The sequence below is a fragment of the Protopterus annectens genome, chromosome 5.part0 (assembly GCF_019279795.1).
Source record: "Protopterus annectens isolate FY-2018-M chromosome 5.part0, PAN1.0, whole genome shotgun sequence".
NCBI lineage: Eukaryota > Metazoa > Chordata > Ceratodontiformes > Protopteridae > Protopterus > Protopterus annectens.
In genome coordinates this window covers 289,995,217-290,011,655 of record NC_056735.1, presented here as the reverse complement: position 1 = coordinate 290,011,655, position 16,439 = coordinate 289,995,217, and the positions used below count along the sequence as shown (strand labels likewise).

Genomic DNA, 16,439 nt, shown 5'->3' with positions numbered 1-16,439 from the left:
AGGCCTGGAAAAGTGGATGCCCTGTCCTTCCACTGGGAAAACCTCTCAATCTATGCATTTCCACCCACTCCTCTTCATACCAGAGTACTACTCAAAATAGGGGAAGAGAAACCAAGGGCAATCCTGATTGCCCCAGACTGGTACCCACTGCTGCACAGTTTGTCTCCATTACCTCCATGGCACATACCTCAGATTCCAACTCTCCTGGCTGGCAGGAGGGAGAATTCTTGCATCCACAATTGCACAGCCTGAACCTGGCAGCCAGGCTTATTCCTTGACGTCTCCTCCAGTGGCCAGCCTAAGCAAGCAGGTCCTGGATGTTATACGTGAAGCCAGATGACGCAGTACAAGAAAATCCTATGCTGACAAGTGGAAAAGGTATTGTTCCTGGATCCAGACTAAAGGAGCTGAACCAGCACAGCCATCCATACCTCTCATCCTGGATTACCTAGCAGACCTACTCCACAGGGGCCTTTCCTTCTCTTCCTCTAAAATCCATGCCTCTGCCATCTCTGCACATTGCAGCACTGAGCCACCTCTCTTCTTGCACCCTCTCCTCAGGCAGTTCCTGAGAGGGGCTAACATCTTAAGGCCACCAAGAAAAGCCCCTACCCCTGCTTGGGACCTTAATTTTGTGTTTGAAAAGCTCACGTTTCACCCCCTTTGAGCCTGCAACTTCAGCAGAGTTAAAATTCCTCTCTTGGAAAACAGCCTTGCTTTTGGCCATCATTTCGGCTAGAAGAGCATCTGAGCTGCAAGCACTTATGGCTGTGGAAACTTTCATAATTTTCCATGCTAACAGGGTCTCCCTCAGGACTAACCCAACTTTCATGCCCCAAGTGGTGTCCAGTATGGTTCTCAACCAATATATTCATTTGCCCACATTTTTCCCTAAACCTCAAAATAAGGGGGAAAGGATCCTGCACTCTTTAGATGTGCACAGACAGCTCAGATTCTGCCTGGATAGGACTAAGCCCTTTAGGAAATCCGACCAGTTACTGTTTGTTTATTTTATTTTACATTTGTTGAGTGGGATAGTCCGATTGGATATATGTCCATTTTCAGCGGAGACCCTGGGAGAAAAGCTTCACATACCAAAAAAGAGACAGTACATACATCAGAGTGATAAACTCAGGCAGACATGTTTAGAAAAATATAGACAAAGAATACAGGCAGATATCAGTATACACAATGTGTAGACTTGCATCTGATTGGCAAAGCCGTATCAGAAAATGTGAACATAGAATACAATCAAATCTCATAATTCACAATGCTTAGACATTCAAATGCTATGAGGCATAGATACTTGGCTAAACAGCAGGTTGGGTAGCAAGACATGCATTAGTGAAGTTGTTAGTCAGGTTTAGAACAAGAACACAGCCAATGAGATGTGAGGTATTTTTTGAGTTCTCTTTTAAATAGGGGTAGTGAGGTTTCCTTGATAATGGTAGTAGGGAGTAGATTCCAGATTTTACCGGTTGAGTTGGCAAATATAGCATCGCCTGTAGAGTTGTTGGATTTATGGGTCAGTATCATTAGTTTATCAGCTGAGCCTAATGGCCTGGGGGCACTATGAGGGGTGAGAATATTTTTGAGGGCAGGGGTGTTATCAGGTTGATGGAGTATTGTATGCGCTACTATAAGCTGGTTGAACTGTAGAAGGGTAGGATACTCTAGTCATCCCAGTGCTTTGAGATTCTGACAGTGGTGGGTCCTAAAAGCCATGCCTATAGCGAATCTGGCTATATGATTGGAATATATTGATAATTTGTTGAGATCGGTTTTAGATAGGTTGGTGTGAGTACAGGGGAGGCATACATAAGGGCAGAGAGGAGGTGTGATCTTGCAATAGCTACCCTAGCTAGGGGGGTGAGGAAAGGTTTGGCTCTGTACAGGGAGCCAAGTTTTTTGTTAACGGACTTAATAGTGTGATTGACATGTTTATCAGATATAAGGTTGTTGTCTATTATTACGCCTAGAGGCTTTGTATGGTCATTAGGGGAGATAATGGTGTCATTGCTAGATTTGACGTTGAAGGAAGGAGGAGGAATTCTACGGTTAGGGGAGAGTAGTAGTAGCTTGGTTTTGTTAGGATTTAGAAGCAGGCAGCGATTAGCTAGCCATGTTTCTACCATGCTGAAAGTGGTCTGGGTGAGAGTTAGAAGTTGTGTAGGAGAGGAGGCGGAGCATATTAGCTTTGAATCATCTGCATATTGGATGCTGGTGGCTCCTGGGATGGTGGTGTGCAGATCATTGATAAAGATAGAGAAAAGAAGGGGACCTAGTATGGACCCTTGTGGGACACCTAGTGTTACAGGAAGTTGGGATGACAGCTTGCTCTGCCATAAGACAGCCTGCTGTCTACCGTTTAGGTAGGAGTGAAACCATTGTATTGCGTGTTGGTCTAAACCGATGGTTTGTAGGGTATTGAGCATTAGCTAATGGTTGACCATATCGAAAGCTTCTGAGAGATCTAAGAAGAGTGCTGAAGATAGTTTGTTGTTGTTACGATGAAGACTGATGACATTAGAGAATGATAGAGAAGAGCTGTGGTGGTACTGTGGAATGGCCTAAAGCTGTGCTGAGAGTCGGCGAGCTTTCCATTTTGAATAAGAAAGTGCATGATTTGTTTGTGTATGCATCTTTCCATGATTTTAGCTAGTGGTGAAAGAATGGCTATAGGTCTAAATTTAGATAATTCTGTGGAACTTCCTCCTTTATGGAGCGGTATAACATGTGATATTTTCCATATTGCTGGGAATGGAGCCTTCTGAGATGGATCTGTTGATCAGAATAGAAATGGGAAGTGCTATGGCATCAGCTGCTTTTCAAAGATATTCCACTGGGAGGTGGTCGGCGACAAGTGTACTAGGTTTTAGCTTTTTGTGTAAGGTCCAGATCAGGTTTGTAGGTACAGTTTGAAAGGTAAAGGTGGGTTGGGTGCTGGGTGGATCAGGGCTAGATGTGCCAGAGCTGGTGTTTGTGTCTGATGGAGTGAGATGGGTAGCTAGAGACTGGATAGTTTCAGTAAAGAAGGAGTTGAAGCTGTTTGCAGTTTCAACAGGGGATTTATCCAGGGCAGCTGATGGGGTATGAGTGGCAGAATGGCCTGGGTGTAGAAGATTGTTAATACCAGCCCAGAACGTTTGAGGTTTTAGCTGATATTTTTGTTGTAGGAGGGTGTAGTGATTTTTTTTGTCTAGAATGACAGAAATTTTGGTCTGGTTCCTTAGCTGCCGGTATCTTACTTGGTCCATAGGGGCTTTTGGTAACATGCCACCTGGCCCAGGCATTGTTTCTTAGTTTAATTTTGGTTTTTGTTTCTTTAGATAGCCACGGTGCAAATGTGGCTTTTACACAGATGGTATGGGTAGGAGCATGGTGATTAAGGATAGCCAGAAATCTGGTATTGAAGTACTCAACTGCTTCTTGTAATGGGAGTTGTTTCAAGACATTCCAATTACATGGTTTGAGTTCTTTTTGGAAGTTGTCAAGGTTAAAGTTCCTGACATTTCTTATAGTTTTGTAGGTGGGCTGGTTGGGAATGTCGGCTTTGAGCCTAATAATATAGATAAGGCAGTGATCACTTAGATCATCGGGTAATGTACCTCGCTGTTAATAAGTATCCAATCGAGGATATACTATCTTTGACTCTATTTTTGCTAAATCTGTTGGGGGTAGCAATGATCTGAGTACACCTGTGGAGCTTTAAATGGGTGGAGGGAGTTTCAGAAGAACAGGTGTTCCAATCATTGTTAAAGTCCCCCAAGACAATGGTTTCCTGGGGATAGTTAAAAGCTAGCCAGTGTAAGATATTTTCTAGAGTATTATCATTCTTGCCAGGTGGAATATAAATGCAGACAATGTATCTGCATTTATTTTTGTTTATTATTATTTGTTTATTACTAGTCAGCTTTGCACCAGGGGCAGAGGGCAAGGCCATATCAAAACAAACCAGCTCCAAATGGATATCATACTATATCCATTTCTGTTACAAACACCATGGAAAACCACTCCCACATGGAAAACCACCCCCACATGGAGTCAGAACACATTCCACTTGGGCAACTTCAACCTCTACAGCCTTTCTCAGAGGAGTCCCTACCAGAGACATTCTCGAAGCTGCAACATGGAGCTCTGTTCATACCTTCACCAAGCATTACCACCTGCCTATCTTTTCCAAATCCAGGGCGGGCTTTGCAACCACAGTCCTGCAGGGCATACTAGCCAGCCCCAACTCTTCTTGACTGCCTCCACCCATTCTTCAGCTTTTGGAATCAGCCCAAGTGTGATGACTGCAACAGTGAGACACGAAGAACATGGTACAGTCGTGTGCACTTAACATAAATGTAGATGTTCGAGTGTATTCACTGTTGCAGTTCTGGTTTCCCACCCTCCAGCCCCCTTGTCTCTCTCTCTCTCTTCCTCACTCCTTACAGGGCTGTTGGTATTTACTTTTTACTGGTGGTGTTATTCCACCATAACTTGCTCCCTGTTTGGGGGCTCCTGACATTTGGGGCAAGAAAAACTGATGCAATGGTGTTGGCTGCCTGTTTTTATACAACTGATGACCTGATGTCAGTCTTGAAGCGACAGCAACTGACACAGAAATACTAAGCCTCTGGTATTTGAGGTGACTGAGGGCTACCCCTGGCAGGATAACCCAAGTGATGACTGCAATAGTGAATACACTTGAACATCTACATTTATGGTAAGTGTACACAACTGTACTTTCTGACTTTGAAGTTCTTCTGCAGCAGTAACTGTTGGAATTTCCTCTTGGGATATCCTTACTACTTACCTCACATTTATGCACATTTATGAATTTTCCATACTCGGAGATCTGTGTACCTTTTAACAGTGCTTGTCATGACATCATGTGATGGTCTAGGATCACTCATTTCTTTTTTGTTTATACAATTCCTATATCAGTCCTAAATTTTTTGTAAAAACGTTTTCACATCCAGTGTCTAACTTTCTGAAATATTTAAAATATTCATGTTCTCCCCATGTTGAGTAAGGAACAACAACAACACTATTTTCTATACTGCATGTAAATGGAGCATAACATGGCACATTATCAATAGGACCAGTGATTCACCACAGACACCTAGGGGAAATGAAGGAAAAAACCTAAGGCCTTTCTCAACTCCTAAGATGGTGGCTACAGAGAATGCCCAAGTCAGCCATAGAAGGAGATTTTCATGTGCAATCCCAGGCTTAATCTAGGATGGTTTGAGAAGGCAGGAGAGTTGGAGGCCACACACACATAGGTCAATATACTCCATTTGTGTAGTCTGTCCCTGAGGCACCTCTGCGCACCCCCTTTTGTAGAAGGGTTGTCAGTTGCTAAGCAGTTTCCATTCAAGTGGCTTGGTATTTGCATTGATTTTGCCACCAAACAGCAAATTATCTGTTTAAAAATGGTTTCTGTCAAAAGCCACACCACTATGGATGACTACTTCAGTGACTGCTTTAAAAGCATCTTCATTGCAGAAGTTTGTGCCACTGCCTTTTAGTTAATGGGTATCACCCTCATCAGGCATTATTGCTTAGACCACAATTTCAGGCATCGGGATTCCTTATGTGCCTCCCTGCTTAGGAACTTTGACCTCGTGAGCTCTTGGTTTCAGGTCATCTTCCAGCTTTGGACTCCCATTATTTAAAAATGTGCTGCTTGGAATTTTTCCCAACAGCACTGCAGAAGGCCTCTGAAATCGGATGTTACAGGTTATATACTTAACATGTTGGCTAATTTGGGAGGAGTTTTATTTTGGGTGCTGCTTATCCTCCCAATATACCTGTGTACCTGTTCAGCCTTTCTATTAGCTGTGGGTGTCCTAATATATTTTATTATAGTCACTTACTTTATTTCCTATATTGTAGGGTGTGTTTCTTGTGTGGATTGAAGTTGAAGTAGGTTGTACAGGGGCCAACTACACTCTTCTAGCATTGAAGTCCAACATCTGACATTATGACATGCACCTACAGTACAGAAGCATGCTGTCAAAATGGAAGCTAGAGAAAATGCAAAAATGCCATGTGCTGAGGAATATCAGAAGAGGAAATTTAAACAATTGCCACTTCTATGTGTTGTGCCCATGGAATATTGTGGTGGGCTGCAACTGCTTGCTACCCTTGGTTGAGCCAAGCAGGTAATTAAAAATAATCAGTGCAATGTTGTAGTATGAATGAGACAGATTCTTTTCTGAATAATAACGGTTTCCTTTTCAGTTATGATTAGCCAGGTGCACAGAGAGGCTGGTATGTTTATTTTTTCATATAAGCTCTTCTTCTGGTGCTATAATTTATTTTCATTGTCCAGTGGGCTGGCAGATGGATATAATACTGACAAGCATGGTGTCATGTACCATGACAATGCGTTGTGTTGCTTCTGCATAAGGAAGCTTCCGATTTTCTCAGTCGTAACTGAGCCAGCATGACAGTGTAGCTGATAATGAATCAAGGATGGGGAATCTGTAGGATTATCAACATACTTGGAAGTCTTTTGTTGGTGCAGGTATGGTCATTAGAAGTTGACAGAGATCTGCGTTTTTTATTTATTAGCTGACTAAACCATCTCTCTTTGAATAGCAAATCCAACGCAGATAAGCACACCAACGGAGACAGGAACCAGCGTATAAAAATAAAATAGAAATAAAAATCCAATACCATATACGCTGTTCCCTATGGCAATAAAACGTCTTGTAACTTCCAATAACAAAAAAGCCCAAAACGAAACGTGGCAGGCACTTCTTAATTTTCCATAAAACTTTTATTGACAAGAAACACAGTGAGCGCCAATAGGCGCCCTATTCAACGAAAGCCTGAGTACTGGCTTTGTCTCAGTTGAGTGGAGGACAGCCACTGTCATCCCTTTGCACAAAGGTGGAGCATCAGCGAAATTATAGACCCATCAGCCTAACTAGCCTGATCTGCAAGGCCATGAAACGGATTATCATGGATCTCATTCACAAGGACATTGGCAACCTCCAAACACTCCATCCCACACAGTTTGGCTTCGTCAAGTGGAGGTCATGTGTGTTAAATTAGGTTGACTTCTTTGAGACAGTCACCAAAGCCATAGAAGAGGGGAAGACTGTGCACACCTTCTACCTTGACCTGGCCAAAGCGTTTGACACTATTCCCCACTCGAGCATCATCGATAAACTCTCTTAGCTAGGCATCAATCCATATGTTACCAGATGGGTAGCTAACTGTTTACTGATAGAACCCACCTAGTCAAAATAGGGGAAGCCACCTCAAGCATTAGACCCGTAAAGAGTGGCGTACCCCAGGGTTTGGTTTTGGGGCCCTTATTTGGGATATACTTTTCTGAGGTGCAGGCAAAAACAGTGGGCTATGGCTGACCAGGTTTGCAGATGACTGCAAGCTGGGGACTGTCATCAATTCTGTTAGTGATGTGGACATCCTCCAAGTGGATCTTACCCAGACAAATGATTGGTGCCAGAAACATGGCCTCAAGCTGAATACCAAAAAATGCATTATCTTCCCTTTGGGAGAGTGGCGATCCCACAAATTGTCACATTAATAGCAATGTCCTAAGCACACAATCAGTTGTGAGGAATTTGGGCACCCAGGTTGATAGCAGCCTGACTTTTGACCAGCATGTTGCTTCCGTTGTACGGAAAGCTTTCTACATGGCCCACCTCATAAGTAGGAGTATCTTATCCAGGGACAAGGAGGTCATAACATCCCTGTAGTCTTCCCTCATAAGGCCCATTATTGAGTACAGTGCCCTGTTTGGCATGTACCTTACAAAGCACATTCAGCAGCTGAAGAGATCACAGAGGTTCCTTACCAGTAGAATCCAGGGCCTCAAACATCTTCCACACACAGGTAGGCTAAAAGCTGTATCCCTCTACTCAATTTCATACAGACTCCTCAGAGGTGACCTCTGTCTAGCATACAAGGTGATCTCAGACCCCGCCTTGATGGGACTGCTGCATATACGCAAGTCAAGCTCCACTCGAGTAGCCTGCACGTCCGGCCTCAACCTGGTCTGTGACATCAATAGGACTTGTCTCAGAGACTCCCCCATCTGTAGAATACACTCCCTCTCCATGTCAGACAGAGTACCTCTTTACCCCTTTTTAAGCATAACCTGCATAACTGGATGGGAAACAGAAAAAAAACCCCTAGGACACCAAACAGCAAATTATCTGTTTAAAAATGGTTTCTGTCAAAAGCCACACCACTATGGATGACTACTTCAGTGACTGCTTTAAAAGCATCTTCATTGCAGAAGTTTGTGCCACTGCCTTTTAGTTAATGGGTATCACCCTCATCAGGCATTATTGCTTAGACCACAATTTCAGGCATCGGGATTCCTTATGTGCCTCCCTGCTTAGGAACTTTGACCTCGTGAGCTCTTGGTTTCAGGTCATCTTCCAGCTTTGGACTCCCATTATTTAAAAATGTACTGCTTGGAATTTTTCCCAACAGCACTGCAGAAGGCCTCTGAAATCGGATGTTACAGGTTATATACTTAACATGTTGGCTAATTTGGGAGGAGTTTTATTTTGGGTGCTGCTTATCCTCCCAATATACCTGTGTACCTGTTCAGCCTTTCTATCTATTAGCTGTGGGTGTCCTAATATATTTTATTATAGTCACTTACTTTATTTCCTATATTGTAGGGTGTGTTTCTTGTGTGGATTGAAGTTGAAGTAGGTTGTACAGGGGCCAACTACACTCTTCTAGCATTGAAGTCCAACATCTGACATTATGACATGCACCTACAGTACAGAAGCATGCTGTCAAAATGGAAGCTAGAGAAAATGCAAAAATGCCATGTGCTGAGGAATATCAGAAGAGGAAATTTAAACAATTGCCACTTCTATGTGTTGTGCCCATGGAATATTGTGGTGGGCTGCAACTGCTTGCTACCCTTGGTTGAGCCAAGCAGGTAATTAAAAATAATCAGTGCAATGTTGTAGTATGAATGAGACAGATTCTTTTCTGAATAATAACGGTTTCCTTTTCAGTTATGATTAGCCAGGTGCACAGAGAGAGGCTGGTATGTTTATTTTTTCATATAAGCTCTTCTTCTGGTGCTATAATTTATTTTCATTGTCCAGTGGGCTGGCAGATGGATATAATACTGACAAGCATGGTGTCATGTACCATGACAATGCGTTGTGTTGCTTCTGCATAAGGAAGCTTCCGATTTTCTCAGTCGTAACTGAGCCAGCATGACAGTGTAGCTGATAATGAATCAAGGATGGGGAATCTGTAGGATTATCAACATACTTGGAAGTCTTTTGTTGGTGCAGGTATGGTCATTAGAAGTTGACAGAGATCTGCGTTTTTTATTTATTAGCTGACTAAACCATCTCTCTTTGAATAGCAAATCCAACGCAGATAAGCACACCAACGGAGACAGGAACCAGCGTATAAAAAATAAAATAGAAATAAAAATCCAATACCATATACGCTGTTCCCTATGGCAATAAAACGTCTTGTAACTTCCAATAACAAAAAAGCCCAAAACGAAACGTGGCAGGCACTTCTTAATTTTCCATAAAACTTTTATTGACAAGAAACACAGTGAGCGCTTTCGCCAATAGGCGCCCTATTCAACGAAAGCCTGAGTACTGGCTTTGTCTCAGTTGAGTGGAGGACAGCCACTGTCATCCCTTTGCACAAAGGTGGAGCATCAGCGAAATTATAGACCCATCAGCCTAACTAGCCTGATCTGCAAGGCCATGAAACGGATTATCATGGATCTCATTCACAAGGACATTGGCAACCTCCAAACACTCCATCCCACACAGTTTGGCTTCGTCAAGTGGAGGTCATGTGTGTTAAATTAGGTTGACTTCTTTGAGACAGTCACCAAAGCCATAGAAGAGGGGAAGACTGTGCACACCTTCTACCTTGACCTGGCCAAAGCGTTTGACACTATTCCCCACTCGAGCATCATCGATAAACTCTCTTAGCTAGGCATCAATCCATATGTTACCAGATGGGTAGCTAACTGTTTACTGATAGAACCCACCTAGTCAAAATAGGGGAAGCCACCTCAAGCATTAGACCCGTAAAGAGTGGCGTACCCCAGGGTTTGGTTTTGGGGCCCTTATTTGGGATATACTTTTCTGAGGTGCAGGCAAAAACAGTGGGCTATGGCTGACCAGGTTTGCAGATGACTGCAAGCTGGGGACTGTCATCAATTCTGTTAGTGATGTGGACATCCTCCAAGTGGATCTTACCCAGACAAATGATTGGTGCCAGAAACATGGCCTCAAGCTGAATACCAAAAAATGCATTATCTTCCCCTTTGGGGAGAGTGACGTCCCCACAAATTGTCACATTAATAGCAATGTCCTAAGCACACAATCAGTTGTGAGGAATTTGGGCACCCAGGTTGATAGCAGCCTGACTTTTGACCAGCATGTTGCTTCCGTTGTACGGAAAGCTTTCTACATGGCCCACCTCATAAGTAGGAGTATCTTATCCAGGGACAAGGAGGTCATAACATCCCTGTAGTCTTCCCTCATAAGGCCCATTATTGAGTACAGTGCCCTGTTTGGCATGTACCTTACAAAGCACATTCAGCAGCTGAAGAGATCACAGAGGTTCCTTACCAGTAGAATCCAGGGCCTCAAACATCTTCCACACACAGGTAGGCTAAAAGCTGTATCCCTCTACTCAATTTCATACAGACTCCTCAGAGGTGACCTCTGTCTAGCATACAAGGTGATCTCAGACCCCGCCTTGATGGGACTGCTGCATATACGCAAGTCAAGCTCCACTCGAGTAGCCTGCACGTCCGGCCTCAACCTGGTCTGTGACATCAATAGGACTTGTCTCAGAGACTCCCCCATCTGTAGAATAGACTCCCTCTCCATGTCAGACAGAGTACCTCTTTACCCCTTTTTAAGCATAACCTGCATAACTGGATGGGAAACAGAAAAAAAAACCCTAGGATTCCACCCGTGTCCCTGCTGGACAAGGACATCGGGTGCTGACTTGGCTAAACATGGGCTAAACTCTTGGCAAGGCTTATAAGGGTCTCAGGGCCAATAGCCTATGATCCTATTGTTTAAATGTGTAAATGTTATGTTGTCTACTGTTTGTTACATGTGGAGCTTTTCTCCCCAGGCCTCCCCTGAAGAAGGACGTGTCCAGTCGGACTTTCCTGGTAATCAAATGTAAAATAAAATAAATCAAATTAATATTAAACTTTATGAGGTGCATAATGTTTTTACATTTAACATACTTCTGCTGCTCTGGTGTCTTACAGCTAGTTCACAAAAGTAGTGTTTGGCTGTGTATATAAGGCTTCTGAGCCCATCAGTAATTGAAATTGTAAAAAATAGATATGTATATGCTTTCCAATTACTTTTTACAAAATTACTCTTTGTATAGGTACACCCCATTTGCTAATGGTCCTGATGACACTCCAGAAGAAATTTTAGCACGAATAGGCAGCGGCAAGTTCTCCCTCAGTGGAGGATACTGGAATTCAGTTTCGGAAAATGCTAAGGTAAGTACTTTTGAACAGATTTTAAATATGGCTTCAAATTAAATTATACAGGCATGTCAGTGTATGGATATAAATTCAATTTCTTGTTCCTTTTCTACATTCCACAAAAATATTTTGAGTATTTTTACATAGTAAACTGATTTGAAAGTCACTGCAGATGATGTTTAGGTAAAATTACTTTTAACAGTAAATCATAATTTTTGTGTTTACATATTTGTGTTGTCTGTCATGAGATCGTATTTTTCCAGTACTTGCTCTTCACTACAGATACCAACAAGAATCTAGTTGCTTTGAGGTTGTTGATCCAGGTGACATGAGAGTCTCATACGGGTACTGCACTGCTCTTCACTACAGTACTTCATTTCTTCTCACCATGTAAGAAACTGTTGGCTGTACTGCCACAGCTGATGAACAAAAACTACTTCTTAGTGTTTGCGTCTTGTACTGTTTCTTCAACAGAAAGTTCACCTAAAACATTGTATCTGATATTGTCCTTTGTATTCATTCCTCAACTGATGGGTTATGTTCCAAGACTCTGCCCGCTTCTAACAGATCCTCAGATCCAAAACTCTCAAGCTTCTCCCTTTACCCACAATGTCCTGCCAACCTAACATAACTCAGATCTCGTTCCGCTTCAAATGCGGATCCTGTCACTCTTGAGCTTTGGGAATTATTTTTCAAAACAGTCATGAGTTTACCTTAGGAAAACCTGATTCCTAATTTAATTTCACCTTTCCAACCTCCTTTCAGATGCTGTTGTTTTTCTCTGTATTTCTATGTAGTACCATTGTTGGTATGTTGTTTTAAATTTTTTCATACTCATTTGGCTGACAAGCCTACCAGTTTAAAAAAGTGCATCACCTGTGAGCATAAAATCCTTAACTCGGATGCCCACAGGGATTGAATATATTGTTTGGGACCAGCTGATTTAGACGCGGATTGTTTAATCTGCTCTGGGTTCAATTGTAGAGCCTTCATTGATTGGAGAAACAAGCTGGTGTTGAAGGGCCTTATCCCCTTCTACTACTTATGCTTCCATTGCTGTGGCTCAAACCCCTATAACAAATTGGACAAGGGGATGCCAGACTCGGCTGCTAAGAATAAAGGCTCTCTTAAGAGGTCACCAGATTACACATCCTTGTTGGCTGTTTCACCGAAGCCACCAAATAAAATGTCTAAAAATCGAATCCTACCACCTTGGATCCCACTGCTTCTAAATCTCCCAGATTGCAACACCTCTGCTCCTACTGGATCCAGTCACTACTTAGCTGCCTTCACCTTTCTTGGAGGGATCGCCCACAAAATTCAAGACCTCCATCCTCACCATCTTCTCTTAAGTCCTCCAGAAGTTTATCTGTGGTTGATGTGCATAGGATAATGAGAACATTTCTCAGAACTGAGATCCAGATGGGGGTGCTCCCAGTTCCAACTCCCAGTGGATCCATGAACTGATCTTTGTTCACTCCCCCCTTCATCTGTCCTCCTCCAATCTGACCCACTGTTTCGGAGCTCTCAGATCCAAAACCCCTGGGGGTGTCCTCTTCAGATCCAAAGACAGTCTGTTGTTTGACTCTTGTAACTTTCCTGAGTCACTCAGCCCCGAGTCTTTCAGAGCCAGCGGGCTCTGGGAACCAAAACATCGGCACCAGATCCAGGGTTGTTGGGATAGGCTCCAGAACTGTTGGAGCCATCTCTGACCCTGGAAGATTTGGTGCTGGACAGCTCTGGTGCGATTCCTTCCTTGGTTGGAGTGTTTGTCTGGTTGCAGGAGCCAAGCATTCAGGAATTATCATCTCCTTTGCTGTCAGCTTCAGTTTCTCCTAGGTACACTGCCTTTGAGGTTGTGGAGAGGACCTTCTCTTTATCGAGAGTAAGGACATCCCTGCCTTCTTCAGATCCAGCAACTATACCTGCTTCAGTTCTCTGCTGTATGCCTCGTTCATTTATTCCATCAAGTCTCCAGTCGGTCCCACAGAGCATCCTTTTCTCTTCTGATACTTTCCCAGACCATCCCACTGAGGATGTTGGAAGAGTATGTATAAAAGAAGACATAGTTCCCCTCAAGAATATCTCACTGGGGACACTGATTTCAGTAAAGTGGAGGAGTCCACCAGATCTCCACCAGAAGATGTCTCATTTGGAGACATTCTAGAATTTTTAAAATAGAGAGGTGGTTGATCTTGTAATACCCCTTCCCAGGAGGAATCATTGTTCCTGGAGGCTTTCAGGTATGGCCTGGCCACTTCTTGTGTGACTCCCCCAGCTCATGAACTCATAGATCTTGTTTCTGGCCAGGTGTGGAAGGAACCAGATACTGTGGAGCTAATTCCTAAACAACCTGACAAAATTTTAGCTCCTCCCAAGGATGGACACACTGGAACAAGAGAGTCCCGGTTGATACTGTGGTTGTGGTGGCAGCCACAAAGAAAGAGCTTCTGGGACAGAGCATTTCTGTCCATCCCCCTAACAGGGATTCCAGGGCCTTGGACGGATTTGGTAAGTGTGTGTTTGCTTCAGAGATGTTTGCCCTCCGATTGCTGAATTACCTGGTACATTTTACAACATTGCAAAGAGATTTCCAAATCTCTCTCTGGGTCCATGTCTGCCAAGGACCAAAATAGTCTGCTTGCAACTGGCCCACCCTCTAGTTGATTTCTAATGCCTCCATCAGGCTGATCTCCCATGCAGTGGAAGGTACCTCACAGGCTGCAGGTTCAGACATAGGCATTAGGAGACATACTTGAATGCAACTATGTGATTTGCAGAACCCTTTAAGTCTTTGTTGATCAATCCCTTTGATAGATCTTCTTTATTTGACCCCAAGGTAAAAGCCACTCTCGCCAGATGTGAGCAAGAGATAAAGACCCTGTCTGCCTTGAACATATGTTTTCAACTCCTCAAAGATCTTTCTCTTGGAATTAACGGGGAGGTAGAAAAATTTGATTTTGTAAATCCGAGAGTCCTTTTCAAGACTCATTTGGAGATAGTTCCCTCGGGGACAGAGGGGGGAACTCAAATGGAAGATGCCACCATCACAGCAGAGGTGGCCCGCAGAACCAGCGCTTCCAGGATTCTTTCTCTGACAAGCCCTACCAGTGCTGATGAAGGGAGGCCTGATTGTTACCCTGTGGAGGTAGTCAGGGAGCATTTTTCTCTGTACCAAAGAGCCTGGCTGTCTATAACAAAAAATTCCTGGGTGCAGAAAATTATATGCAGAGGTTATATCATACCATTTTCCAAATTCTCCTTAAAAAATTGACAAGGATTCCTGATGGTTCCACCCATTCAGAGGGAAGCAGAAGCATTAGAAATAGAAAAGCTGCTAGGAAAGAGAGTCATCCAGATCACTCCCCCAGACCACAAAGGGTATTAGATTAGGATATTAGAGGATGTAATAGAGACCTATTCAAGATTCTTCTTGGTGCCAAAAAAGACAGGGATTTGAGACCAATTCTGGATCTTAGCAAACTAAATCAGTTCGTACAATATTCAAGGTCCTGAATAGTCACTGTTCAGTCCGTTTTTCCTCTGCTGTGAAAAGAGGATTGGATGTGCTTGATAAAACTTCAGGATGCACACTATCACATAAAAATAAGCAGGCAGTCCAGAAGATATCTGCAGTTCTGGCTGGGAGCCAGTCATTACCAGTTCAGAGCACTGCCCTTTGGTCTCACCACAGCCTCCTTGCGGTTTACCAAATGCATGGCATTGGTAGCAGCTTACTTGAGACTGATGTGATTCCGAGTGTTTCCATACCTACAAAATAAAAACACTCTCTGTGTTCCTTATGGTTCCCAACAGTTCACTCCATTTGTCCGTTCAATTAAATCCGCAAAATGCATGTATTCACAAAGGCCCATTCACAAGTGAAGATTAAAAATGCACTTTAATGAGCTAAAAAAATCATTAAAAAATATATATATATATATATATATACATATATATATATATATATATATATATATATATATCTATACATATATATATATATATATACACACACACACACACACACTCACACACACACACACACACACACACACACACACACACACACACACACACGGATCTACTTCAAATGTTCGACATTCCAAAACACCGACTTTCATATGGCCAAGACCATATGATCGACATTTTGAAATGTCAGACATCTCTTACATAACGTAAAACATAAAAAAACACTTCACTAACTGCGTTTAGCAGGGGGGCAAGCCCCCTTGCACCCCCACACTCCCTGCTCCTTAAATATTCCTACTCTGAGATTGCACTACAGTGCAGAAAATGGAAATCTCCTGGTTCCACCCTGTATAGGGCTCTCTCTCAAAATGTCAGTCATATAGTCTCGGCCATATAAATGGCGTTTTGAAATTTCAAACATCTCAAGTAAACCCATACACATATATATATATATAGTGGATATAAAAAGTGTACACCCCCCTCTGTTAAAATGCCAGGTTTTTGTGATATAAAAAAATGAGACCACATTAAATCATTTCAAAACTTTTCCCACCTTTAATGTGACCTATAACCTATACAATTCAATTGAAAAACAAACAAATCTGTTAGGGGGAATATATAAAAAAATAAAAAACGTACAATAAGCTGGTTGCATAAGTGTGCACACCCTTAAACTAATACTTTGTTGAAGCACCTTTTGATTTAATTACAACATTCAGTCTTCTTGGGTACACACCTGCCATCAATTAAAGAGACTCTGATTAACTCCAAATAAAGCTCAGCTGTCCTAGTAGTATTTTCCTGACATTTACTCAGTTGCCTGCTATAGCTATAGAGTTTTTATGATACTGAAGCAAAGAGAAAATATTTTCAGATATAAATAAAATATTTTAAAATATTAAAAACATTTTTTTACAAAGGTGGAAATAACTATCTTTCTAGAGCTTTTAATTTTAATATGCAAATATAGATA

General features: G+C 42.5%; 1 protein-coding gene across 1 annotated transcript in view; it reads left to right on the top strand.

Annotated features, from left to right (window-relative positions):
• Window positions 1-16,439, top strand: part of RPS6KA3 (ribosomal protein S6 kinase A3) — a 1,945,113-nt gene that overhangs the window by 1,795,596 nt on the left and 133,078 nt on the right. The window contains exon 20 of the mRNA XM_044072275.1: window positions 11,392-11,509. Within this exon, the coding sequence (XP_043928210.1) occupies window positions 11,392-11,509 (118 nt within the window). The remainder of the gene's footprint in view (window positions 1-11,391; window positions 11,510-16,439) is intronic.